Source organism: Malus sylvestris, chromosome 13 (assembly GCF_916048215.2).
Source record: "Malus sylvestris chromosome 13, drMalSylv7.2, whole genome shotgun sequence".
NCBI classification, from domain to species: Eukaryota; Viridiplantae; Streptophyta; class Magnoliopsida; order Rosales; family Rosaceae; genus Malus; species Malus sylvestris.
This window is the reverse complement of record NC_062272.1, coordinates 19627827-19653314: the sequence shown is the minus strand read 5'-3', so window position 1 is coordinate 19653314 and position 25488 is coordinate 19627827. Positions and strand designations below refer to the sequence as shown.

Sequence of the window (25488 nt, the reverse complement as noted above, 5' to 3'; positions counted from 1 at the left end):
CCGAGCTTGGATTCGGTCTGAATCGAAGAAGAAAGAAGAAATGAATGGTTTTAGTCTCCAACAGTTAGTTTCAATTTGAATGTATGTGTGAGTGCGTGAGTGACAAGTGTACACTCCAGATTAAATCACTTAAACCCAAATGAAGGGGTAGGATTAAATCTGGAGAAGTAAGGTAGAAATACTTGTTTAAGTCTCTTGTCAATCACTCTCTAAAAAAGAGTATGAGTTATGACAATGCACCATACCCTTCAATCACTCATCTACTTAATGAAATTATGGCTGCTGCATTTTGCACAGCCTTGAAACCGTCAGTACCAACTCCAAGTTCTCTCTATTCTCTGCTATTCTAATTCTAAGAAACCCATCCAAAACAATCCATCAAAACACCTAAACAAACAAACTTCATCAAATATATGGCTTTTATGATGAGTGTAAACAAAGATTCAATGTCAGACTTTGGAAAGAGTTTACAGATTGTTTCAACTGCCTTCCCGTGGCAGCTCTCCTTGAAGACAAAGTACTCTGCATGCATGGTGGACTATCACCCGAGTTAAACAATTTAAATCAGATCAACACTTTATAGCGACCTACTGATGTCCCAGATAGTGGTTTGCCATGTGATCTCCTGTGGTCCGATCCTAGCAAAGACATTGAAGGTTGGGGACCAAATGATAGGGGAATTTCCTTTACCTTCGGTGCTGGTAGGGTAACAGAGTTTCTTCGGAAGCACGATCTAGATTTGATTTGTCGAGCTCACCAGGTCTGAAATATCATTTCATTTCAGAATTTTCCAATACCATATGATAGGGATTGGCTCATCACCATACAACCAAGAACTCCTTCCACTTATTAGATATTATTTATATTTGCAGGTTGTCAAAGACGGATTTGAGTTCTTTGCGGATACGAAACTCGTGACAATATTTTCAGCACCTAATTACTGTGGTGAGTTTGACAATGATGGGGCAATGATGAGTGTCGATGAGTCTCTCAAGCGCTTTTTCCAGAAATTTAAGCCTTATAAGAAGCCAAGTTAGCTTTAGGAGTAGAGCTGCAGGTGGTACTCCATTGAAAGTCAAGGTAACATTCATCTCACCCTATGTACGAACCTCTACTTTGTAGTATATAACCATCGTAACATTTTATATTTTTGTATTTGTTGGAAACAGATGAAAAAGTAGAGAATTATATAGAAAATTTTCCAACTATCGTCCATGCTGATTTGAGCCTAGAAAAGCACTGCAAAACAATATATGAACAATGCATTTGAGTTGGTTAGTTGTGGAGTTTTATATATACAGAAGACAGAGGTTACAGGGGTAGAGAAAGATCTAGGAAGACTTTGAAAGAGACTTTAATAAAAGACTTGGATCCAACAGAAAACATGGGATAAACAAGAGATTTTTCAGTGTGACCGTCATACGAGGTGGTACACCACATGTCCCTATATAAATGGTGAGTTATGTGTGTTAAAATGTTAATAACTTAGAAATTAAAATTTTCCAGCACTTGCATAAAAACACGTGGTGTACCATCCGTGTTTCCGTCACAACTAAAAATTTCTTGGGATAAACAAGCCATATATTCTAGGATTTATACAGTTGTCCCCACTTAGTAGGATAAGACTTTATTATTGTTGGACTCCCATGCCTTAATTCAACAGTTTTTTGAAAAGCTAATGAGAGCTCCAATCAAATTTTTGTCTGAGTTAAACCTTCTCGTTGTTGGATTTTATTGGTTAAAAAATGTTCTCCGAAGTATCCGAACTTGGTTAAGAGTCCGCACCCAAGAGTTTAGAGCGTACCTCAGTTTATGCTCTTTAATTTTCCTTCTTCCTTGTTATATTGTAGGCTCCATATTTTACTGGATTTTGACATTATGTGCGCTTTATTAACTCTCGCTTTATACATGAAACTTGTCTTCCATTGTTATGATATGCATTTTTCTTTACCTCCAGTCGTTTCTTGGTGCAATGGTGTAAGGTATTGCGATGGGAGATTTCTGAAGAAAGCACCTCCCTTTGTTCGGAAAGACGTAACGTGCCAGGTTACCTGTTTTAAGTCCTCAAATTTCTTTCAATACAAAAACACAAATTCGAAACTTCTTTCAGCTAGAGAGTGCAGAAGATCTTCCCAGGAACATATGCAATGCCCTTTTATGCAGTGGAGACTAGTACTATAAAACCCACTCTATGAAAGAGCAATGGGTAAAAAGTTGGAAAAAGAGTGAGTTTTTTCTCTCATTTTTGTGTTTTTGGGTGGGTTGTTTGAGTCTTGATTTTCATGTAAAATAATAGTTGTAAGACTCAGTCGATAGATGAGTACATTAAAATTACTCAAAGAACGAAATAGTGAGTGTCCTTGGAAGGTCTTTTGAGCACTAAATGATAGATGAGGTTATGTTGTGATACATCCACGAATTGTGCTCATGGTAGACTGGGATCTAACACCACATGCACTATAGCTGTTGTGGATTACAAAATAACCACAATCAATGCCCGTTATAAAAGAATTTCCAAAACTAAAAAGAAGTAATAAAAAAAAAGATATTTATTTTTATTTAATAAATATAATATAATATTTATATACAAGATTCCACATTTACTACAATATAATAATTACATAAAAAAATTCACAATTAAAATCAATGAGCTATCCTAAGAAATATGAAACTATCTATCAAGTATGAAATACTCCATTTACAAACAAATTGTCACTTAAAATACTTCACTTTTCCTTGAAAATACTTCACTTTTCCTTGAATCGTATGAACAAATTCGTAATTTAATCACCGCCATTGCCACTGCCCCTTCCTCCTGGTTGAATAATTCACCAAGACACATAAGGAAAAATAAGTTGATCAAACGATTACTTCTAAGAAAACAGATGCTTAACAATTTGGTATATAACACTATAAATCCTGGCTATGCCAATAGACTCATTAAGCTCATGAACGTAAATGATTTGATTCCATGAAAACCTTGACATCTGAATGACATCTTAGAAGAAAGAAGATTGCAATGCAAGATCGATTCCGAGACTGATTGAGAAAAAGCATATTCTCTATCTCTACCACAAAAAATTTCTAAGATTTATGAAGGCAACACCACTTCCTTACAGCAACTGCCAACATTAGGATAAACACAACTATAAGTTCCATCTCCAGGACTTCACCCAACATCTCTGATACATCCTCTTACAATCATGTTAATCATAAGGATAATGAAATTAAGCACTTACATCTTCGAACTGCTACTCCAGCATTATTTGGGCTCCACTCCTCAATGTAAACTTGCCTTCCAGCTAAATGAATTGGAGATGCCTACAAGGAACAGGAAAATACACACTTTCAGGCCATGCACAGATCATCGCTTTATAAAAATAATGGACCAGCAATCTACAACAGCAATGGACCAGCAATCCACAGGATACACCCAAAAAAGGAAAACACTACAATCAAAGCTATATTGTATTCTAATATTATGCCCCAAAGACAACATAACCTCCTAATAAAGGTAACTGGCTGAAGAAACAACAGGCCATCAATCCACATTAACAGAAAAAGAATGGAATGATCTTTAATTCTCGATACCGAATCCCATAGAGATTGTCTAATAACTTACCGTAGTCAACAAAATATTCAAATAACACTTGGCATTGAAATATTCAAGCATTCATCTACAACCAAATTACCTTAAAAATGCCACAACACCAAACCCCACACATATTTAAGTATAGAAGTACAAATTACAAGCACAAACCCCAAAAATTATAACAAAGCAAATACAAAGGCAAATAGTTCATCAATGTTGACAATAGTACAAGTATGGGAACTCTCTAACAATTGAATACCCAAGGACAAATGCAATATACCTTAAGAATCTGCAATATATGCATAACTACATATGAGAACTGACAGGACTTTCAACAAATAACAGGAAATTTGCCTGAATCATATGAACATTTTGAAACGAAAGAAAAAAACTTGATCAACAACTTATCACAAAAAAATAAAACCTTGATTGCATTGTGAATGCCAAAAATGTCTTCATATTCAACAAAAGCGTAGCAGACTCCAATTTCCTGCATGCACCAATTTCTACTTTAGCTCTGATCCAGTTCATAGTTTTAGAGATAAACTCACCTTGCCAGCCCTCATCATGTATAATTTGACCGAAGTTTTTAAACTACTCCTCAATCTCATCTTTAGTAACCGTAGGAGGCAAATTTCTTATATTGGTTGTGCATTTATAGCACTTTCAAATGATAAACTACCAAAACCTAGATTTTGAATTTCTAATAAGAGATTGAACAAAAGAAATTCATATTTTCAAAATTAAACAATTGGTTGGTAGAGAGAGTGAGATTCCAAACCATACAAGAAGAACTTGAATGAAAGGAAAACATATCAAATTTAGAAATCGAAATACTATCAACTCAAAAATTAAGAATTACTAACAACAACTTCAAATTATCGCTACGATTATTCATAATTTTAAAAATTAATTAAAAATAATTAGAGAAATTGAGAAAATTGAGGACCTGGTCATGGCCAATCAAACCATAGGTGGACGACCTCGACGAAGAGAGTGTAGCACCATTATTGCATTCGCTCCCACTATAAATTGTTTATTCCAGTTGAAGCACCTCAGTTTTCGAAGCGACATGGTGGAGTGGAAGGGATGGTCGCCGCTATTGCAGTGAGGCTAAGAAGGAGAGTGCATGGAGGTTGTGATGGGGTTGATTTGTTGGGTTGCTAATGTTGTTGCAGGAGAAGAGTGAGAGGTTTTTGAGTGGGCGACATCGGGAGGGGAAGAAATTGGTGGTCGTGGTGAGGTGAGGAGTCATGGAGGGAGAGAGGCGATGAGTGGAAAGAAGATTAAAAAATGAGAGAGAAGTTTGAGAGAGGGAGGTGAAGTTAGGAAATGAAGGATTTCACTTAAATTTTGAGAATTGCAGGAGTACGGTGAAATTTCAAAGATTTGGGAAATTTTTCAATCCCTCCTAATTTTTTTTTAAATAATGCGTGTAATTTCACAACATTGAATTTTTTTTATTTACCACGAACATTAAATGTGGTTAAAAACAATATTACCACGATCAAGATCCGTGGTGGTTTAATATTTTTACAACGTGTTGATTAAGTATGTGGTATTAAATTGTTTTATTATAACGGGCGCATAAAGCCCGTGGTAAAGTGTAAAAACATTTGGTAAATTATAATGTAAAGTGATATAATGTAAATAATGACAAAAATAGACATGGGAGTTGTGGTCAATCTACAATGACAACGGTGGTGAAGGCAGTGGTGATGGTAGCGACAAAGGTGCAGGTATGGTGGTGGAGCCAATAGTGGAATGTGGTGGTTCTGGTGTAAATATAACAATAGTAGCAGGGGTCGTGGTAGAAATGGTAGTGAAGCCTGTGGTTGTGGTTGTGGTAGCTATGGTGGTGGTTGTGGTTAGGTGGTGGTGGTAGTGGTGGCAGCAACGATGGCAGGGGCGGTAGTGTAATGATAGTGGTGGCAATGGTGGTGGTGGCAGTTACGATTGTGGCAGCAACGACAACAGTGGTGGAGGTGATAACAACAATGATGGCGGTAATGGCGGTGGTGGTGTAAGTTTAGTGTTTGTAGGGTAGGTAGTGATTGTCATTTTGTTCTCCAAGGGATGAAATGTGTGTATAAGATTAAACAAATGTCATTTTAAAAACTAATAAGGGTATTAAAAGAATTGAAAATATTCATCAAAGGCTCAACTCCGGTTTTATAAATGCAACTTACATGTTACTTTTAAAAGTTGTTGTCTAGACCCTTGCTTTTAAAATAAGGTGAATATTTTGTTTTTACCAAAAAAAAATTTTATTGCTTACTTTAGAAGTGAAGCTGTTTTTTGTGAAAAAAAAAATACCGAAGGAACCTTACACTAATGAGCTTCTTCTTGTTTAACGGATAAAGTTTTGGAGAATTTTTTTTTTTCGAACAAAACACACATTGTCGAATCCTTCATGATTAAATTCTTGTTATAGCAATCTTCACAATAAAATAAAGAAGACCAAATTGCACTAATAGACTTTGGAGTTACCGGAAATTTCACTTGTTCCTGTAGTTTTTTGTTAGACTGTTGTCCTTATAGTTTCGTTATATTTTCACTTTAGTCCAGTTGTTAACCTACATCTTCTCATTCGAAAAATGACAATTGGAAGAAATTTTGACTCATTTAGCCAAATAAAGGACAGGGGTGAAAGAATTCTAAGTGAACTGAAGGGAGAATCAGTGCAACTTAGGCAAATGAAGAAAACTAAAACAAAAAGATAAGAATAAAGCGTTAATTATGTATATCTTGTCCACGTTTGAGAGAATACACTCCCACCACTAAAAGGCGTGGTGATTTATGCTCTCATATTGAGTTGAGGAAGAAAAACATAAACACTACATACTACATAATCACTAATATACAAAAACAAAAATTAGCAAACTAAGCACATGAATTACTATTGAATCGGTATAGAGACATTGATGTTGGTGTATGGACAAAAATGTTAAGGGAATATTGTTTGTGAAAGACTACACTAATTACGACCATATGAAATCTACAAAACGTAGGTCCACATAAGGATGTGTCTTCATTTTGAATGAAGGAGCTATGAGTTGGACAAGCAATATGCAGAAGTGCATAACGCTCTCCATCTGAGAAACAAAATATGATTCTGCTTCAATGCTAATCAAGTTGTTTTGGATAAAGAAGTTCATCATTGGACTTGTAAATGTTCCTACTATTGAATCACTAATGACATTATTAGGTGATTAAAATGGGGCATTAGCTCAATCCAGGGAACTACGATTTCATGAATCATCGAAACAAAAATAAAAAAGCATCGTTAATTACAAGATTATAGAATCTGGGAAGAAGAAGGTGGTTTAGGTTTAAGATTTAACGCTACAAAAAACGTAGTGAACTCAATCACTAATTAAGGCGATAAAATTGAAGCTGCTTGATCGACATCTAGATAGTTTTGGTGTGCGTCATTGTGAGCATTAGTATTGGAAGAAGATCTAGTCTACTTATCTGTCACTTACCCTAGCTAGTAGGTAGCATGGGTGTATGCATGGGGTGTTGTCTAACAACTTGAGTATGGATGTCATTCTCACTAATTCAAGGGATTGCCGACCTTGCTTTAGTTGTTAGTCTAGTTGCTACCCTTGCTTTAGTTGTTAGGTGATTAGGTGTAAATCAAGGAAGGAAGATTGTTTTTTGTTCCTTGTTTTTCTCTTCTTCTCACACTCATATATATGAGCTATCTTTGCACTTTGTTTCTTCATAATAATAAAAAATACACCTTCAAATTTCAATATAGAATCAGAGCAGTGATCGTAATCAACCTGCTTCTGAGTAGTTTCTTGAGAGATTTGTGAGTTTTTCTTGATTCTCTATCATGGCTAAAGAGAGTTCAGTGCATGGCGAAGAAGTTAGCTCGCATGCTGAGCCATCTTCATTTCTTTTAGATGTTGATGTCAACCCAAATCAACGTCTCAGTTCTGTCTTACTAAATGAGTTCAATTATCTTCCCTGGGAGAGAGCAGTCACTCTTGCCTTGGGAGGACGATCGAAACTGGGTTATGTTAATGGTGTTATTCCAGCGCCTGATGTGTCCTCATCAGATTACAATGATTGGTTGTACAAGGACCAGTTGTTCATGTCATGGCTACTCAATTTTATGGATCGAAAGATTGCAGAAATTTTCAGCTATGCTGAATCCTCCTGCATCCTTTGGAAAAATCTCAAAGAAATGTATGGGAATCAGAATAATGCATCTCGAGTGTTCTAGTTAAAAAAGGATATTGCTGGTCTACAACAAGAAGGAAACTCATTTGTGTAGCACCTTAGGAAGTTAACCACCATGTGGAACGAGTTGAATGTTTATCGGCCACACACCATTGACGCTGCCGTGCTGACCAAGAGAGCTGATGAAGACAAAATATTTCAACTTCTTGCGAGTTTAAGTCCTAAATACGAAGATCTTAGGAGTCATGTCCTCATGAATCATGATCTTCCCTCCATCTCAAGTGTGTGTGCCACGATTCAAAGGGAAGAAACTCGCAGAAAAATCATGACTGTGGAATTAAAGGCAAATATACCAGAAGCTAGGGCATATCTCTAACCACAAAACTAGTGAAGAGAGGGGCTACAAAGGAAAAAAACCTATTGTGAAATGTAGCTACTGTGATACTGGTAGACATACACCAGATCATTGCTGGATTCTCCATCCTGAACTAAAGCCCAAGTTTTCTAGGGACAACTACAAGGGTTTCCCTAAGGGTTCACATAACTCATCCTACAAGGCAAATCATACCGTCACCACTCATTCCGAGGGAGCACAGAAGTTCACCTCCAATCCAGCCACCCTGATCAATGAATTTTTTGCCTTCCTCCATAAGAAACAAGGTCATGGAGACAATGAAGGATCAACTAGTCAAGGTGACAACAAACAAGCTGCTCTACTCGGGTAGTTTGCTGGTTTTTTGGTTGAAAATGAAGGTGTGACACAACAAGATATTCCAGGTATCTTACAATCATTCTTAACTGCTCTCAAAGTAGGTAATGTGCCTGATTATTGGATTATAGATTCAGGAGGTACTGATCATATGACTAACAAGTCTACAAATCTGCATAATTTTGAAAAACTCTCATGTCCATCTCAAGTGTCAGTTGCTAATGGCAAGGGTGCTATGGTTGTAGGGAGAAAGAAAACACATTTGATTTCTAGTGATGTCGAGTCTGAGGCTCTTTATGTTCCCTCATTCCCTTTTCAGCTCTTATCTGTTGGAAAAATCACAAACTCATTAAACTGTCTTGCTATTTTCTCCCTAAAAACTATGGTTTTTCAGGATATCACCACCAAGAAGACGATTGGTGAAGGTTTTTTCTTAAATGGCCTCTACTACCTTTCCAAGCATGTCCAAATTCCTAAGGTTTTCCAAGTCACTTCAAGCCTGGTTCAAGAACAACAACTTTGGCACCAACGACTTGCACATCCTTCTGATAAAGTTCTGTCTTTTTTGTTTCCAAACCTATGCAAAGTTACAAGTTCCTGTGATGTTTGTCACTTCTCTAAGTCCACTAGATTACCTTTCACTTCCTCCTTGTCTAGGGCTAGTAATCCTTTTGAAATCGTGCATTCCGATGTTTGGGAACCAGTCCTAAAGTCCTTTGATGGATACAAATATTTTGTAACTTTTGTGGATGATTTCACAAGGATCACTTGGTTGTATCTTTTGAAATTTAAAAGTGAAGTGCTGAAAGTTTTTCAAGATTTTCATAGACTTGTAAACACACAATTTTCTTCAAACATTCATGTCTTACGATCAGATAATGGCTCCAAATATATATCCCGTAACATGTCTCACTATCTAAGCACACATGGTATATTACATCAAACTAGTTATGTTGGAACACCTCAACAAAACGAGGTAGCATAAAGGAAGAATAGAGATCTACTTGAAAAAGCTAGAGCTCTTATGTTTCACTCGAATGTGCCTAAAAAATTTTGGTCACAAGGTGTTCTTACTGCTGCATATCTCATCAATAGATTGCCTAGTAAGATATTGAACTTTAAATCACCTTATGAGGTCTTGAAAGATAGACAGATCAATCTATCCCATTTGAGAGTTTTTGGATGTACATGCTTTGTTCACATACAAGCACCAAATCGTGACAAACTAGATCCAAGGGCTACCAAATGTGTCTTCCTAGGCTATTCATCCACTTTAAAGGGTTACAAATGCTACAATCCAACAACTAGGAAAATAGTTGTTTCAAGAGATGTGAAATTTGAAGAAACCATGCCTTACTTCACTCAACCTCTAAACTATTCTAGAGAGGGGGAGAATTTGCTTGATTTGTTCCCAATACATATCCAAGTGAAGAGGATACAACAGATATTTCAAGGGACCAGGTATTGAATGAGGTTGATTCTCGCAACCTGCAGAATTCTCCACCTGTGGTCCCTAAAGAACCTATCTCATCAGAACCCTCAAGTAGTCCTTCCAACCAAGAAACTGCTCAATTGCCAGCAGCTCAATCTCCCACAGTTCGTATAAATCCTCCCCGAGAGAGGAAACTTCCATCTAAGTTACATGATTATGTAACTTACAATGCCAGGTATCCCTTGACTTCTGCTATTAATTACAGCAAAGTTTCATCCTTCTTTGCTGCATTCCTCAGTGCAATTACTGAAACCTATGAACCACAAAGCTTTCAAGAAGCTAATCTACACAGTGAATGGAGAGCTGCTATGGCAGAAGAGCTTCAAGCTCTTCATGAAAACAATACTTGGACTATAGTGAAACTTCCGAAAGGAAAGAAGGTTGTGAGAAGTCGTTGGGTATACAAGACCAAGTTCCATTCAGATGGCACAATTGAAAGGAACAAGTCTCATTTGGTTGCTCAAAGATTTACTCAAACCTATGGAGTGGATTACAAGGAGACATTTGCTCCTATAGCAAAGATAAACATTGTGAGGGTGCTGTTATCTGTTGCCATTAACAATGCATGGCCTCTTTTTCAAATGGATGTTAAAAATGCTTTTCTGCATGGTGAGCTTAAAGAAAAAGTTTTCATGAAACTGCCTCTAGGTCATCCTTAATCAAACAATCCAAAAATGGTGTGCAAACTTCATAAATCCATTTATAGTCTCAAGCAAAGTCCACGTGCATGGTATGCCAAGCTCAGTCATTTTCTAGAAAGAGTTGGTTTCTGTCGGAGCAATGCTGATTCTTCCTTATTTGTGCGTTCAAGCACACCGGGTAAACTTATGGTGCTTATTTACGTTGATGATCTCATTATGACAGGTGCTAATATGTCAAAGATTAGTGCTCTTAAACAATATCTCAATCATAAGTTTACTATCAAAGATCTCGACATTCTTAAATATTTTCTAGGGATCGAGATGACACACTCTCACAAGGGTTATTTTCTAAATCAGCGCAAGTATGTTATTGATCTTCCTCGTGAGGCCAACATGACAGATTGTAAACCTGCTCGCACACTTTTAAATAGTGACTTGAAGCTGCAATCTCATGGTGATCTCATTCCCAATATAGAGTACTATCAGAGATTGGTCGACAAACTCATTTATCTAACTATCACTCGCCCTGATATAACATATGCCATGAGTCTTGTTAGCCAGTTTATGCATGCTCCAAGCATGGATCACATGAAGATTGTTCATCGTGTGCTTCGATATCTGAAGGGCTCCATTGGTAGAGGGATTCTCATGCGCAACAATAATCACACTCATATCTCAAGATATACAGATGCAAATTGGGCGGGGAATGCTCTCGATCGCAAATCTATCACTGGTTTCTGCACCTTCGTAAGAGGTAACCTAGTCACCTGGAAGAGCAAGAAACAAAGCGTGGTTGCGCGCTCTAGTGTAAAAGCAGAATGTCGTGTTATCGCTTCGACTGCTTGTTAACTTATTTGGCTCAAAAATTTGTTATTGGACTTAGGGTTTCCTCATCAGCAACCTATGTCTTTCTACTGTGATAATCAAGTTGCGATGTACATAGCATCAAATCCTGTCTTCCATGAGCGAACTAAACACATTGAAGTTGACTACCACTATGTTCGAAATCAAGTGCAGTCCAAGGTAATTGATACACACTTCATTCGTAGTCATGATCAACTTGCAGATATCTTCACAAAAGGATTACCGTTTGCTATTTTTCATCACCTCTTGTCCAAGCTTGGATCAATTGACCCATTTGATCCAGCTTGAGGGGGAGTATTGGAAGAAGATCTAGTCTAGTTATTTGTCACTTACCCTAGCTGGTAGGTAGCATAGGTGTATGCATAGGGTGTTGTCTAACAACTTGAGTATGGCTGTCATTCTCACTAATTCAAGGGATTGCTTACCTTGCTTTGGTTGTTAGTCTAGTTGCTGCCCTTGCTTTTGTTGTTAGGTGATTAGGCGTAAATCAAGGAAGGAAGATTGTTTTTTGTTCCTTGTTTTTCTCTTCTTCCCACGCTCATATATATGAGCTATCTTTGTACTTTGTTTCTTCATAATAATAAAAAATACACCTTCAAATTTCAATAATTAGCTTTAGTGCAAGTGAGAGATCATTGAAGTTGTGTGCTAAAAACCAATTTTGCAATATTAGATATTATGTAACAACATTAACTCATTAATAAAGCACAAGATTAATTAATTCATGAGTTTTGCTTTATATTATGGATATAATATACTATGGATGTGTCCATAATTTAAGGTATGGAAGCAATGTCCTCAAGGAGCAACAAGGTTAGGGCAGGGAGACTTGTATTCCATAGTCACTTAATTCTTAAATAAAGTTCCTAGCCATTGGAAAGTCAATTGGACATTGACTATCAGAAAAGGCCGGTGTATATCACATTAAATTAGCATGATCTCCTTCTACGCATGTTAGACACGTGTGGATATACAGGTGCTTGTCTGTTGAACAAGTTCATTGAACAATGACCATCCAAAAATCTTAAACGTATGGATGTTTACCACATGTCGTTAGAAAGCTTCTGGTTGTAGTATGCAAATAGTTCTCAGATCTGAGGCATTTTAGGTATCTTATGCTTAACTTTGATTTCACCTCAAAGCCCTCACTACTTCCCAAACCCGATAATGTGATACTCGGGTTCATATGTATGAGTATGGAGATGCGTTTACATGAACGCTAATAACAAATCTATCACCTTCTGGTAATTTTCCAATAGAAGCAGAGATCCCTTGAAGCCACTTAAAGGTCAATCTCAGAAATCTCTAGCTAGAATAACTATTTATCAATCTATATTGTAAGAACTGCTTGAACAGATGTATCATGGAGATCATAAATATCTATATGTGATTTAACATAATTTCATATCACATAAATCTAGATTGGGATATGGATGACTGAAGAACCAAATTGCATTGTAACTAGAATCAAGGTAACAAAAAGTATCATGATTACTTCATGTATACTTCTACTAATCCAGAAAGCTATAAAATGTTGATACATGTCACTCATGGTTTGTGGAATTAAATTAATTCATTATCTAATTTCACTACCCTGCTAAGTCACACACCTATGGTAGTTCTAGTAACGTTAACAAAGATGATTAGATATAATTAATTGCAGTGTTCTAAAAATCAACCTATGCGCTAGGCGCTAAAAGACCCTCCGCGATTTAGGGAAAATCATTTCGAAAAATCGGTCTGGGGCTAGGTGGCACCTAGGTGGTCCTAGGCGGATTTGATTTTTTTTTTTTTAATTAATTGTGTGCTTTTTTATTTTTTTTAGTTTCATGGTGGTATTCTTATGGAAATGGTGTACCTAATTTGCAAAGGATGGATTGACTACAAGTTCATCCGATTGTGAAATGAATTGGAGAACTTTTGAGGGGATACATACAAAAAATAAAATAAACTAGATACAACAACGTTAAATAATTTAGTTTATGTCCAATCCAATGCAAGGATCATAAATAAGAAAAACTTAGTCTATCATCCAAGAATACTTCTCATTATGATTATATGCTTACTGCTTTTTAAATATTGAACTTGTTGGATGGATGTACTTTATGTATTCTTCTACTTCTATTTTTGCATTTTATCATTATTCTATTATCCATACAAGTATAGTTTTTTTTTTTCAAGTGTAAATAGACACTTATTTACAAGATATATAATAAATTTATATAAATCCTTGTAGGCCGTCTAGGCGCCCACCTAGGCACTAAGCCCCTGCCCGCCACCCAACTAGCACCTAGCGTTTTTTAGAACTTTGGTTATAAGACATGGTAAGTTAGTAGAACTTTTGATATGCAATTTAACTGAAGTTTCTTCCCAGCTACTATATCAGTCAATTCAAACGCTAACCACTTACTATTATCTATGATTAGTATATGCTGATAATCAGTTTATAATTCTTTCTTCCTTAATCAATTGAACCTCACCTTAAATTATTTGAAACAAATATAGGGTTGACATTCTTAGAGATTTCCTTTTGTCCTACCATTCAAGGCTATGGCTTTTAGTGTTGGTATTATTCGGTTTGCTATATACTAAGAGCACCACAGCTGACATGGATTATGCCTATTGGTCATTGTGTCCCCCTTCTGCAATCAAGTTCGAATCCCCCTCCCAGTAGATTGTAGTTTACTACATCGTCTCATCAGTCAGCGGAAATGGGTTGTGCTGTTGTTGTTGTTAAGTTTTTATAACACTTTTGGTCTTGTTGGGAAGGCAACTACTTAGAGACTCTTCATTCTTCATTTCTTTCTTTCCAAGTTTCATCCGAGATACAATTTTTTGCCGAAACCTGGCAATCTGAACAATCACTATACGGCCTTGAAAACTTCCAATGGAATCACAGAGACTCCGTAGACCCTCACGCCGGGGATTCCGAACACTCCCATCAAGTTACTCTGATTCATCTCGTCGGCAGGTTTTATTATTGCCTTTTATTTACATCATCTTATTTTTTTCATCGGAACATTATAAATCCATCTCTCTTTTTCTTATGTTTCCTCTCACATTTTCTTGATTCATTTTCTTGTTCTTCGTTACACAGCTAAAGTTGTTTCTTTGTGCATCCTTCAAACTGAACTTTTTTCATGAGATTAATTTGTTCGGTCTTTGTAGCAGAGGAATATACCGTGGAAGGTCTTGAAACAAATATGTGTGAGGATCAAGAAGTCTGTTGTAGTTAAAAATTTGAAAGCCGAAAACCCTCAGGAGCCTCTCTTGGGTGATAATACTAATTGGCTTCACAATAGCCAAATACCAGCTGATCGAGGAACTCCGGAGGAACCAAGTTATCGTATATGTCACCCGAACTCAATGAGCATGAAAATATATGTGAAATTTCCGTCAAATCGGAAGACTGTTGTATTGGAAGCAAAAGGGTACAATATCATCAATGACATCAAATCCATGATCTGGTCCAAGGAGGGAGTCCAATCAGGCCAGTACTCTCTAGTTTGTAGAGGAAAACTACTTGAAGATTCCCAGACATTGGCATCACTTGACATTCGAACAGAATCAACCCTTTATGTGATTTTCAATCCAAGAGATGGGATGTCGATTTTTGTGAAAATACCAAGCGGAAAGATGGTTAAATTTGAGGTTAAGATCTTTTACACTGTCCGGGATATCAAAACGATTGTTGAGAGTTTTATCGGGTGTCCTGTTACCGATTGCAGTATGATCTATGCAGGAAATGAGCTGCAGGATTGCAAGACCTTGGACTTCTACAGGGTCGAAGAAAATTCCACTTTAGAAGTTTTGCCCTTTTGGTTTCAGATATTTATTAAGACGTGGAGTGGGAACACCATTACACTTGACGTGACACGAAAGACTACTGTCAGAGAGGTGAAGGACAAGATATTTTGCAAGGTCAGAGTGCCGGTTCATGTTCAGAGTATTGTAGTTGCCGGTAAACGCCTTGATGATGAATGCCGTCTTTCAAGTTACAACATTCAGAAAGGCTCCACGCTCCACATGGTTTTGGGTTGGTGAACCAAATTCCACAGTCATTCATCATTCACAAGAAATGCAAGCTAGATTTGAACTTCTGTCAGGCGCTATTCGAATCTTTTCATTTGGTTTTGATGAAATTGTACGGTGTTTTCCATTGAAAGTTGTATATTAAATAATCTCCAACTCATCCTACATTTTTGCAAACAGATTTTACTGTTTTTCTTTTCTCAGATTTTCACATTACAAAACTATTTGAAGAATTCTGAAATTCAGGCATTAGTGCATTGAGATGTTAAAGCTATCTGAAATCTGACCTAGTTTAGGTATAAATACAAGATTAATATGCTGGTGGAGTGGTGGCTTGAAAGTTGAAGCAATATTGGATAAAATCGATCCGCTCAGTTATCAGTCAAAAACAGTAATTTTCGAATACTAATTCATACGATCGCATGTCAGAGGAATGATTTAATTTGAATGCTCTCACTTTCCTCAAACACAGGCTGTGTGCTGTACTTTATCACTAATTGCAAAAACATTCAGTTGTTGCTTACAAGTTTTAAGTGTATACATTTAGCTCTGGAGAAAAGCAGCTTGTCAAGTTGACCTACAACCGGCAGCATGAGTATGCCTTGATTCACAAGGAACGGAATTTGGAAACAATCTGAGTTCTCTAGATCGTATTTTCGTTAAAATGATTCGCATTTGGATATTTGAAGGAATTTATTCTTGATTCTTTCATGAAATCTTTTTTGCAAGAGGAGTTTCTACAAGAAGAGTTGCATAAAAATTATGCATAGCAGCGCCCAAAGGAATGTCCGCCGGAGACTAAATATGTTTTTGACCTAAATTGGGGCATGGATCCCCACTTTTTTAGAGATTTTTTTTTACCTCAATTGCTTCCTGTGTCAAACTGAATTTTGAGATGTCAGCAGAATAAAATCTTTAGGCTGGAGAAGAACCTCATGTGGAAGTTTGGATCGGGGTTTGGCATAATTATAAATACTTGGCATGATGAACCAAGAAAATTCCTCTGATGGAGTGAGAGAATTGAACACCAGGCTGTTGTAGACTCATTTGACTCATCAAATTCGTTTCTACGTATTCTAGAGGCAGTAAGACAGTGCATAAATTGGAAACCAAACTTGTCAAATCTCACTTGGAGCTTTGCACGTCACAGCCATCAACATGACAAATGAAAAATAAAATATGATCAATGAAGTAAGCCAGCAGAAGTGTCACACTTTCGGTTTCGAGGGTTTAAGAACTTAAGACCTCAATTTGTGCATTTAGTTCACATTATTCCCGCCCGAGGAACGTTTCGCTTCTGCCAAAACTGGGTGCACTGGACTCTCTCCACTCTTGGATCCATGCTCTGAACCTTCCAACGAAATCTCAGTCAAAGAATTCTGGCCTTTTGATCTGTTTGCCCTTCTTGATGACCTCGCTGACCCGCCTTCGGATGACCCCTTTTTCTTCCTTTGCTTTGGTATTCCAGGAGGGTCTTGTGAGGGGGATTCCGATCCAAGATTGTTAGAATTCCGGCTTCTTCTTGAATGACGGCTACTACCTTCTCGAGACTCACAAGATGGAGAATCCATTGGTCCTTCCTTGGAGCGGTGGCGCCTAGAATGCTTCTTTGATCCATCAGAGCTCTTTTTGGTTGGGGAACCTTCAGATTCACCTGTGGAATGACGCCTAGTCCTTGGAATGTCATTTCGCTGCACCAACTCTTGGGCAGCAAGGTTTGTTTTATGCATATCTGCAAAAGACAGTGATCAATTTTAATGTCATATCAAAATGTGACATGCTATGTTGTCAAACTGTCAATCTGAATAGGCAAGGCTAATACTATGAGGTGGAAAAGATATGTCGTGTTAGAAAAAGTAGCAAACCTTGGGACGACAGTTCTTTAACAGTCAATTGCCCGGGGGATGAGACTTCTGGAGAAGCGCCTTTGAACTCATTCATCTGCAAGATGAAATGTCATAGTCACAATTTTATGTAAAATGGAAAAAATGTGCTTTTTGAATTAAGAATGATTAACTAGTGTGGATGTTTAAGATCGAGAGACAGGGAGAGCGAGCAACGTACCCAGCTCGGAGTACTATTTGTAGATGGACCATCCCATCCAATGTGCCCAACATGCTTAACATCTGTGGGAAATCCAATTTGTATGTCATCATTTTTCTCATCTGCAAAATTTGAACAACTTGGTCAATCACTTTGCCCTTCCCTTTCAACATCTGGTAAAAGATTATTCATATCACCCTAAAGACATTAAGGAAAAAGCAAAAAAACGATAGGAACTGCAAGCTAATTTCACCAAGAACATATGTTGAAACCAGACACTGCACAACTATCTAATCAATTCATGACAAGGACATAGTATGATGAGAAACCAAATGAATCTAATTAATGCTTGAAAAATCAACGGAAATTGCACGTACCAAACATTTGCGAAAAGTGTTTCAGGCCTTTCAAGAGCCCCTTCACCTTGGTAGCCATTTTGTTGGCTCAAGTGCTTCAGGACATGCACTTCAGAAGAAACCTTCAGCAGAAAATTAAGTTGCGAGTGTAGCGCGTATGGACAGCAGCGCTTATTCGGAACTTCAAATGCAAAGAAAGCAACAATGTGTAAGACAAGCTCCTGATCATGAAAACCACAAAACAGAGAAAAGAATCAATACTACAGCAACAATTTGGAAACTCCTTTTCCCAAAGAATATTCATCAGTTGCTAGTTGCTACACCATCTTGTGTCATTTTCGAAATTGATCCCCAATTAGCGCAACACAAAAAAGTCCGAATCCCGCCTCCCCCATTGATCCAAAAACCACACACAAAAAAAAATAATAATAATCATAATGTAGTTCTGGTACCTTGAGAAGAAAGGCATTCAGCATGATACAACAAGGTCTAGCAATGTGAAGGCATCATGATAAATGTTGCCCACCGTACCCAGATAATCCAACCGGGCAAAGAGAGGTCAATTTACAAACCCAGATTTGCAGATGTGGGATGTGGTGCCATGGGGTCTGACCTAATTTTTTTCGTGAGTCAGAAAATCCGAAAAGAATCAGAATTGAAATGAGAGCACAGGTTTTGATGGATGTCCCGGTGGCGAGTGCAGTGGTCGTTCCCGGTGGCCAGTCATCAAAACCTGTAGCTCACCGGATTTTCGGGTGCGAAAGAAAGATAGAAGTAGAAATGGCGAGAACCATAGGCGGCTAAATTTGGGTGAGGGGGCCTGTTAACGGGTTTTCAGTGAATGCGCGGCAAAAGCGGTTGGGAAAAACAATTGTGTGGCAGTTGTGGAATTGTAATAGTTGCTTACATCTTATTTATCATCCTCTTCCTAATTTTTTTATCATTTTCTAATTCACCCACAACGACTCACTCCAATAAATCATTTGTTTTTTTTTTCTTTTTTGTACAACTCAAAAATACGTTTTATGACATGTTTACTTATAAATTCATGAATCGAGAAAGTTAAGAATATAGGAGAAAATGAATGAAAATTGAATTAATATCCACTTTATTTAATCATGACCAATAGATGTTAGTAATTTTAATACGTTGTGCTCTTGTTCTTTAATCAATAGAGGTCAAAAATTCAAACTTTGAGATTTCTTTCGATCTCCAAATTAGGACACGATCAATTGCCACATTGGCATACTAAACTAGCTAGTTATGCTAATCGTAGAATTTGATTAAACAGTAGTTGTACATTTTTAATTAACGACATTGTGGGTCACACAATATGGCTAATGAAGTTTGTACAAATCTAAGTGTAACGTGTCGCAATAACCTGAATACGAAAAGGCGTTGTCGATATCTTTTTACAAAAGAAGTTAGTTCATATTTACAGAACTAGCTTATGTCTCATTTATGAACTGAAGCCCAAATGGTTAGCGAATGTAGGAAGGCGAAGATAGGTCAGGGTGTGATTTTCTATGGTAAAGAAATCCATATGGTGGAAAGGATTTCGAGAAAGGGAACACTACTACCTGCATCAACATCAAGCCACAAATAGAGACAGTGGAGAAAACCAAAGGCCTCGCGTAACGTTAGGAGTGAAGTCTAAACCGAAGGCCTTGCAGAGAGGGTCCAGTGTTTAAAATTTCTTGGTCGATATGTCCAAATCAAAGAAAGATATAAAAACTTGGTTGATATTTCCATGGAAATATCCAAAAAAATCAAAGAAAGATATAAAAATAAGGAGTGAAGTCTAAACTTCACCTCATATTGGAGAAACTTTTAAATTTAGGTTAAAATCGATAGATATCGTCAATATTTCTAACACATCTGAAAAGTTAGAGAAACTCTTATTTTTCGTCCAAACCAATGTTTAACAATCTCTAAAGTTTGAGTTTAAACTTTCATCATTTCCATCAAAAGCAACCGATATCGATATTCGATATATCCGTCGATATTTCCACAAATCCGCATATCGATATTTCCACCAATACCGATATTTTAAATACTGGTTTCATCCAATATCTCACGTCAACCTAAGCATACAAGAAGAAAGCATGATAACTAAAGGGATAAGTAGTCATAGCTAACAGCTGTCATTTTCAGATGTACAGCTGTCATGTTTAGATGTAACAGTTTTGCAACTAATCTCTGTATTAGATACCTACTTAAGTATAATTAGGTACTAAGCTTTATTAGAGAACTGTATATATATTGAGTTGTAATCCTTACACATTAAGTAATGAAATACAAAGAGTTATTTCTTATATGGTATCAGAGCTCTACCATTATCTTCTTCTCCGGTACCGTCATCCTCCTCTTCCTCTTCTTCTAATGCTTCCTTACCTCTGCCTTCCCATCCATCCTCTTCCGTTCAACCCTCTATTCCCTCTAATTCTCATCCTATGCTCACCCGATCTAAAGCCGGTATTTTCAAACCTAAAGCTCTATCTGCCACTAAGCATCCCATCGATATTGATACTTTTGTGCCTACCACTTATCTGCAAGCATCTAAGCATGCTCATTGGGTTCAGGCCATGTCAGAGGAATTTGAGGCTCTTCGACACACTGGTACTTGGACATTGGTACCTTCCTCTCCTCACCACAGTATTGTTGGCTGTAAATGGGTGTTTCGGATTAAAAGGAAACCTGATGGCTCGATTGATCGTTACAAGGCTCGCCTTGTAGCCAAAGGATTTCACCAGCAGGCCGGTATTGATTTTACAGAAACTTTCAGCCCGGTTGCCAAACCAGTAACCATTCGCATTCTATTAACACTTGTTGTCCACCATGACTGGTTCCTTAATCAGTTGGATATTAGTAATGCGTTTCTTCATGGTTCACTGAAAGAAGAGGTGTTTATGCAACAACCTCCTGGTTTTGTTGATGCTTCTCAGCCTTCTTTTGTCTGTAAGCTCAATCGCTCTCTTTATGGCTTAAAACAAGCCCCTCGGGCTTGGTATGATAAACTTGGATCTACCTTGCTCTCTCTTGGGTTTGCTAATTCTAAATCTGATTGCTCTCTGTTTGTGTGCACCTCTCCTTCTTTGGTGATTGTCTTGGTGTACGTTGATGACATATTAGTCACCGGACCCAATACCTCTCATTGCCAAGCTTTCATTCAAAAGCTCAGTACCCTGTTTCCTGTCAAAGACTTAGGTCCTCTCCACTATTTCCTTGGTCTTGAAGTCCATCGATCCTCTGATGGTATCTTCATGTCTCAAGGCAAATATGCTATGGATCTTCTTATTAAGACGAAAATGGAAGGATGCAAGCCTTGTGCCACTCCTCTTGGTACTGCCAAATTGGATCACATTGGAACTTTGTTGCCTGATCCAAAGGAGTATCGGTCCATCGTTGGTGCTCTCCAATATCTCACATGGACTAGGCCAGATCTGTCCTTTGCTGTGAACCAAGTCTGTCAGTTTCTTCATTGCCCTCGTGACACTCATTTTCAGGCTGTTAAACGTATTCTTCGGTTTCTCAAGGGTTCTGTTGATCAAGGCATCTGGTTCAAAAAGGGATCTCTGCAGCTCACAGCTTTCTCGGATGCTGATTGGGCTGGTTGTGTTTTTGATAGACGTTCTACATCTGGTTATTGTGTTTACTTTGGTCCCAATCTTATCAGTTGGAGTGCTAAAAAGCAGGCCACTGTTGCCCGCTCTTCAACCGAGGCCGAGTATCGCTCTCTTGCTCTTACTGCTGCTGAACTCACATGGATCTGCAAGATTTTCAAAGACATTACTTTCCCTCTTTCTCATACTCCCACACTATGGTGTGACAATGTTTCTGCCATATCTTTGGCTTCCAATCCTGTGTTTCATGCGCGCACTAAACATGTGGAGATCGATTATCACTACATTAGAGAGCTTGTTCTTGCTGGTTTAGTCAAAGTGTTGTATGTTTCCACTGATCATCAGATTGCAGACATCCATACAAAGCCCCTATCCAAGGCTCGGTTTCACTTTCTTCAGTCCAAGCTTTCTCTGGGATCTCCTCCGCTTAGCTTGAGGGGGTGTAAAGGGATAAGTAGTCATAGCTAACAGTTGTCATTTTCAGATGTACAGCTGTCATGTTTAGATGTAACAGTTTTGCAACTAATCTCTGTATTAGATACCTACTTAAGTATAATTAGGTACTAAGCTTTATTAGAGAACTGTATATATATTGAGTTGTAATCCTTACACATTAAGTAATGAAATACAAAGAGTTATTTCTTATAATAACAACTCAAGGCACGAGCAAGAAACGCAGCATATAAAACCAAATAACAATCAGGTACCCTGTGTAATAAACATTCACAAGAATTTAACATTAAACATAAAATCAAATATCCAAGTTAAATGCAGGAAAAAGTTGCATTATTTTTTTAAGTTGAAGGACCCGGACAAGTCCAAGGGCACAAGCTTCCTCTCATCAGAAAACCTTCTCAATTACGAAGCCTTCAAATCATCCATGCCGACCCTAGCCTGTGTCAATAGAATAAACTTCGTCAGCATATATTTTAACTGTTTCCGATAGCAAATCAGTTATTAATTTCTTGTCTTCAGTTCTCATTGTTGTTTCCAAATAGAAAATCAATGGAATCACAACTGGAGGAAATTACGGAACTTCCCTTCCAACCGAAGGATATTTCAGATCTTTGAGTTTCACTAATCTTACAAGACCCGAGTTACTTTTTAGTATAACGTGTTTCAAGAGCAATAGTTCGGGGAATTTTCAAAACAGAGCGTTGTCCAAACTCAATCTTGTGTGGCTAACTAATGGAATAGAGACTGTTCCTTCAACTTCTCCCTTAATCATCCATTGGTAATTCTACCCGATCATTGTGGTCAATTAATAATGCAACTTTGAACCTCAGAACTAAACAATGATGTCACAGAAATTGGCTCTCACTAAATTCGGCAACACAAATAAAACCTTACCAAAAACTTGTGATTCTCTTGAAGAAGAGGCGTAAAGGCAGTGCAGAATTTCTCTATGTCACCCATGATATCGCCGTTGCCTCCTATCACCTCCATGAACTTCTTTCGGTCAGGAGCGAGCTTCATGGCAACCTATCATTATAGTGACTAATAAGTCCAAATTTCTAGAAGAAAAAAGTTCTCGTTCGCTATATCTTTCAAACATTCAGTAAACAAGAGGTGAAATACTAAAACGAAACTGTATAATAATTAAATCTCAGAGTAATGATCAACTAATGGATAATTAAATCTAAGTGGACTTTACGATAGGGATTTTTCTAAAAGGGAAAACACAAAAAAGCTTCCAGGGTTAATAAAATTAATAGTTTCTTGGTTTCTGATCTGTACTTTTTACATGCCTAAATTCTTGTACAAGAGAAAGAATAGCACCAAAGAGTAGTTTATGAAGATAGAGATTTGCGAAACCATAAGAGTACCTCCAGGGCCCAACAAAACGAAAATTTTACACAGTCAAGCATTTTAAAACGGAAGCACTGAACTTGCAGAAATATAATCACTGTCATAGTACTATCTAAGTCCAGCATAAGACATCAAAGGACTAAAGCCAGTATGAAAACTGGTAGTGCATCAAATAATGGAAGGGGCATCAGAGACATTACACTGAAACTTGAACTAGCAAGCCATCCATGATATTTTTTCAGGGTCTTGCCGTAGGAATCTGTACAAGCCTGAGACATTGACCAATCTTGATGCTCCAGTAAGTTCCGGAATAGCTCTACCAAGAAATCCATTGCTCTGAAATGAATAAGAATAGTATCATACATATGAGGTATCAATTCTAACAAAGTGCAACATCATAAAAGCACAAAAACACACGTTAATGATCATATCATTTACCTTGTCAACCAAAGAAGACCGTTGGTGCAGCTGGATGATGCTTTTGCTGTTTTCGTTTCAATCTCAACTTGTACCAATCTGTACAAGTGGTTGAATGCGGCAGGATTGGAGGTATATTTAGATTCCAATCTCTGAAAAAACCCAAAATTGATGAGATTGAGAACACAAATGGGCACTCAAAATAAAAAAAAATAAAAAAAAACTAAAAGATGATCTAACTTGTTTACATAGTATGGAAATATAGATCACTGACATATACAAGTTAGACAACAGAAAACATAATTCTACTAAACTCACAGCGAGCACAAATGGGGAAAATACAAGTAAAAGAACATTCTTACCGTTATGTTACCTCCGATGTCCGATTTAACAAGGGTCATAGCAGCTCCAAACTTATCTAACACCAATTTCGAATTTCAACTTGTAAGTCAAAAGGATCAAGCCCAGAACTAACTCATGAAGCTCATATTATAAAATTTTAACAAATGGGTAGCTAGCATTGTGCTTAAAAACCAGGTACAAACAGCAATCGGGCATTAACGAAAACGAAATCCCGGTTCAATTTCTAGGTCAGAGCAAAAGAGGGGGAGAAATGAACCTATAACAGGCAAAATCTGCTTGCAGACATCAAGGAAAGGCTTGGTCAGAATCTCTCCTTGTTCGGACTTGACAGTCTTGAATCCTTCCAGAGCAGGAGCGAACACAGTCCCCTCCATCTTCTTCCCACTTCACTGCGCAATTCATATCACCATTCAAATTCACACAAAAAAAAAATTACAAATAAAGCTCAAATCTTTCAGCTTAATCGAAAAATGATCCAGATGAACAATAAATGGGTAATTCAGATAGAGTGAGAGGAAGATCGGAGCTTACACGAAAGTTGCTGGTGCGGTTGGATCTGGGTGAGATTGCAGAAATGGTGAGGATCAAAATCGAAATTCAAAATGTGGGTTGGGTTGGATTCGATTATTCCAGAAATGGGAAACCTTTGGGTGGAGAAATTGCAATGGGAGAATCGGATCCTTCTTCTGTGATTTGAATTGATTTGGAAGGTGAATGTATAGAAGGAGTGAAAGGGATTTGACTAATTGACTGTTTTGGGGATCAACTACGAATCCGCAGAGTCCGGGATACGAAGACGTGTTGGATTGGCGAAAGGGATAACCGCCAGCCCGCTCAAGGCTAGGCGGGTTCGTGGCCGTTTTAATTTTTTTAATTTTAATTTTTATAATCTGTTTAATTTAATTTTTTTTGTTTTATAATCAAGTTATAATTCATGCGCATATTCTTTCAGTTTCATCACCTCGAATTCATTCTTCTCGGGATCTTGTAGTTAGGAGTCGACGGATAGATAAATCTGGACCGTTCAAAGAAATGAGAGAGATCAGGATACTTGGTTGTGTGAGGTGAATTAGTGGGATAGGCTAATGTATGACGTATGATTTAAAATGAATGTTTCAAATCACCGTGTCCGTCGGTCGCAAACACAAAAATTCAGATTATATCTCGATTCCAGCACCTCGCTCTTTTATTCTTATTATTGGATTAAACAAATTAAGAAAAGGAGTCAAGGGATAGAATTAGAGTGTACAAAAAGGTGAAAAATAGAGGATTAATTACAGTACAGTATATGCCCTTAATTGATTTACTATTTAACTGTTAGTATATTCTCTCTTTTTAATTGTATATTTTATTGTT

At 37.4% G+C, this 25488-nt stretch overlaps 3 protein-coding genes and 1 pseudogene across 5 annotated transcripts; 2 read left to right on the top strand and 2 right to left on the bottom strand.

Annotated features, from left to right (window-relative positions):
• Positions 1-403: 403 nt before the first annotated feature.
• Positions 404-5619, top strand: LOC126595328 (serine/threonine-protein phosphatase PP1-like; annotated as a pseudogene).
• Positions 5620-14125: 8506 nt separating this feature from the next.
• On the top strand, positions 14126-15754 carry LOC126597454 (polyubiquitin-like). Its single transcript, XM_050264249.1, has 2 exons — positions 14126-14460; positions 14661-15754. Exons 1-2 carry the CDS (start codon positions 14377-14379, stop codon positions 15531-15533), a joined length of 957 nt encoding a protein of 318 aa, XP_050120206.1. The 5' UTR covers positions 14126-14376; the 3' UTR covers positions 15534-15754.
• Positions 15755-16556: 802 nt separating this feature from the next.
• LOC126595739 (CRIB domain-containing protein RIC7-like) lies at positions 16557-18706 on the bottom strand. 2 transcript variants are annotated; one of them, XM_050262043.1, is made up of 5 exons: positions 18373-18706; positions 17942-18141; positions 17586-17686; positions 17387-17462; positions 16557-17253 (listed from the first exon to the last, which is right to left on the bottom strand). In XM_050262043.1, the coding sequence occupies exons 2-5, from the start codon at positions 17997-17999 to the stop codon at positions 16781-16783; spliced, it is 708 nt and encodes a 235-aa protein (XP_050118000.1). In that variant the 5' UTR covers positions 18000-18141; positions 18373-18706; the 3' UTR covers positions 16557-16780. The 2 variants fall into 2 exon arrangements, with proteins under 2 accessions (XP_050118000.1, XP_050118001.1); XM_050262044.1 differs by having other exon boundaries at positions 17942-18101.
• Positions 18707-22112: 3406 nt separating this feature from the next.
• LOC126597313 (glycolipid transfer protein 1-like) lies at positions 22113-24979 on the bottom strand. Of its 2 annotated transcripts, none has more exons than XM_050264099.1 (7): positions 24664-24979; positions 24389-24516; positions 24132-24187; positions 23791-23921; positions 23553-23688; positions 22894-23025; positions 22113-22437 (listed from the first exon to the last, which is right to left on the bottom strand). In XM_050264099.1, the coding sequence occupies exons 2-7, from the start codon at positions 24504-24506 to the stop codon at positions 22402-22404; spliced, it is 609 nt and encodes a 202-aa protein (XP_050120056.1). In that variant the 5' UTR covers positions 24507-24516; positions 24664-24979; the 3' UTR covers positions 22113-22401. The 2 variants fall into 2 exon arrangements, with proteins under 2 accessions (XP_050120056.1, XP_050120055.1); XM_050264098.1 differs by having other exon boundaries at positions 24389-24521; positions 24664-24978.
• Positions 24980-25488: the final 509 nt, after the last annotated feature.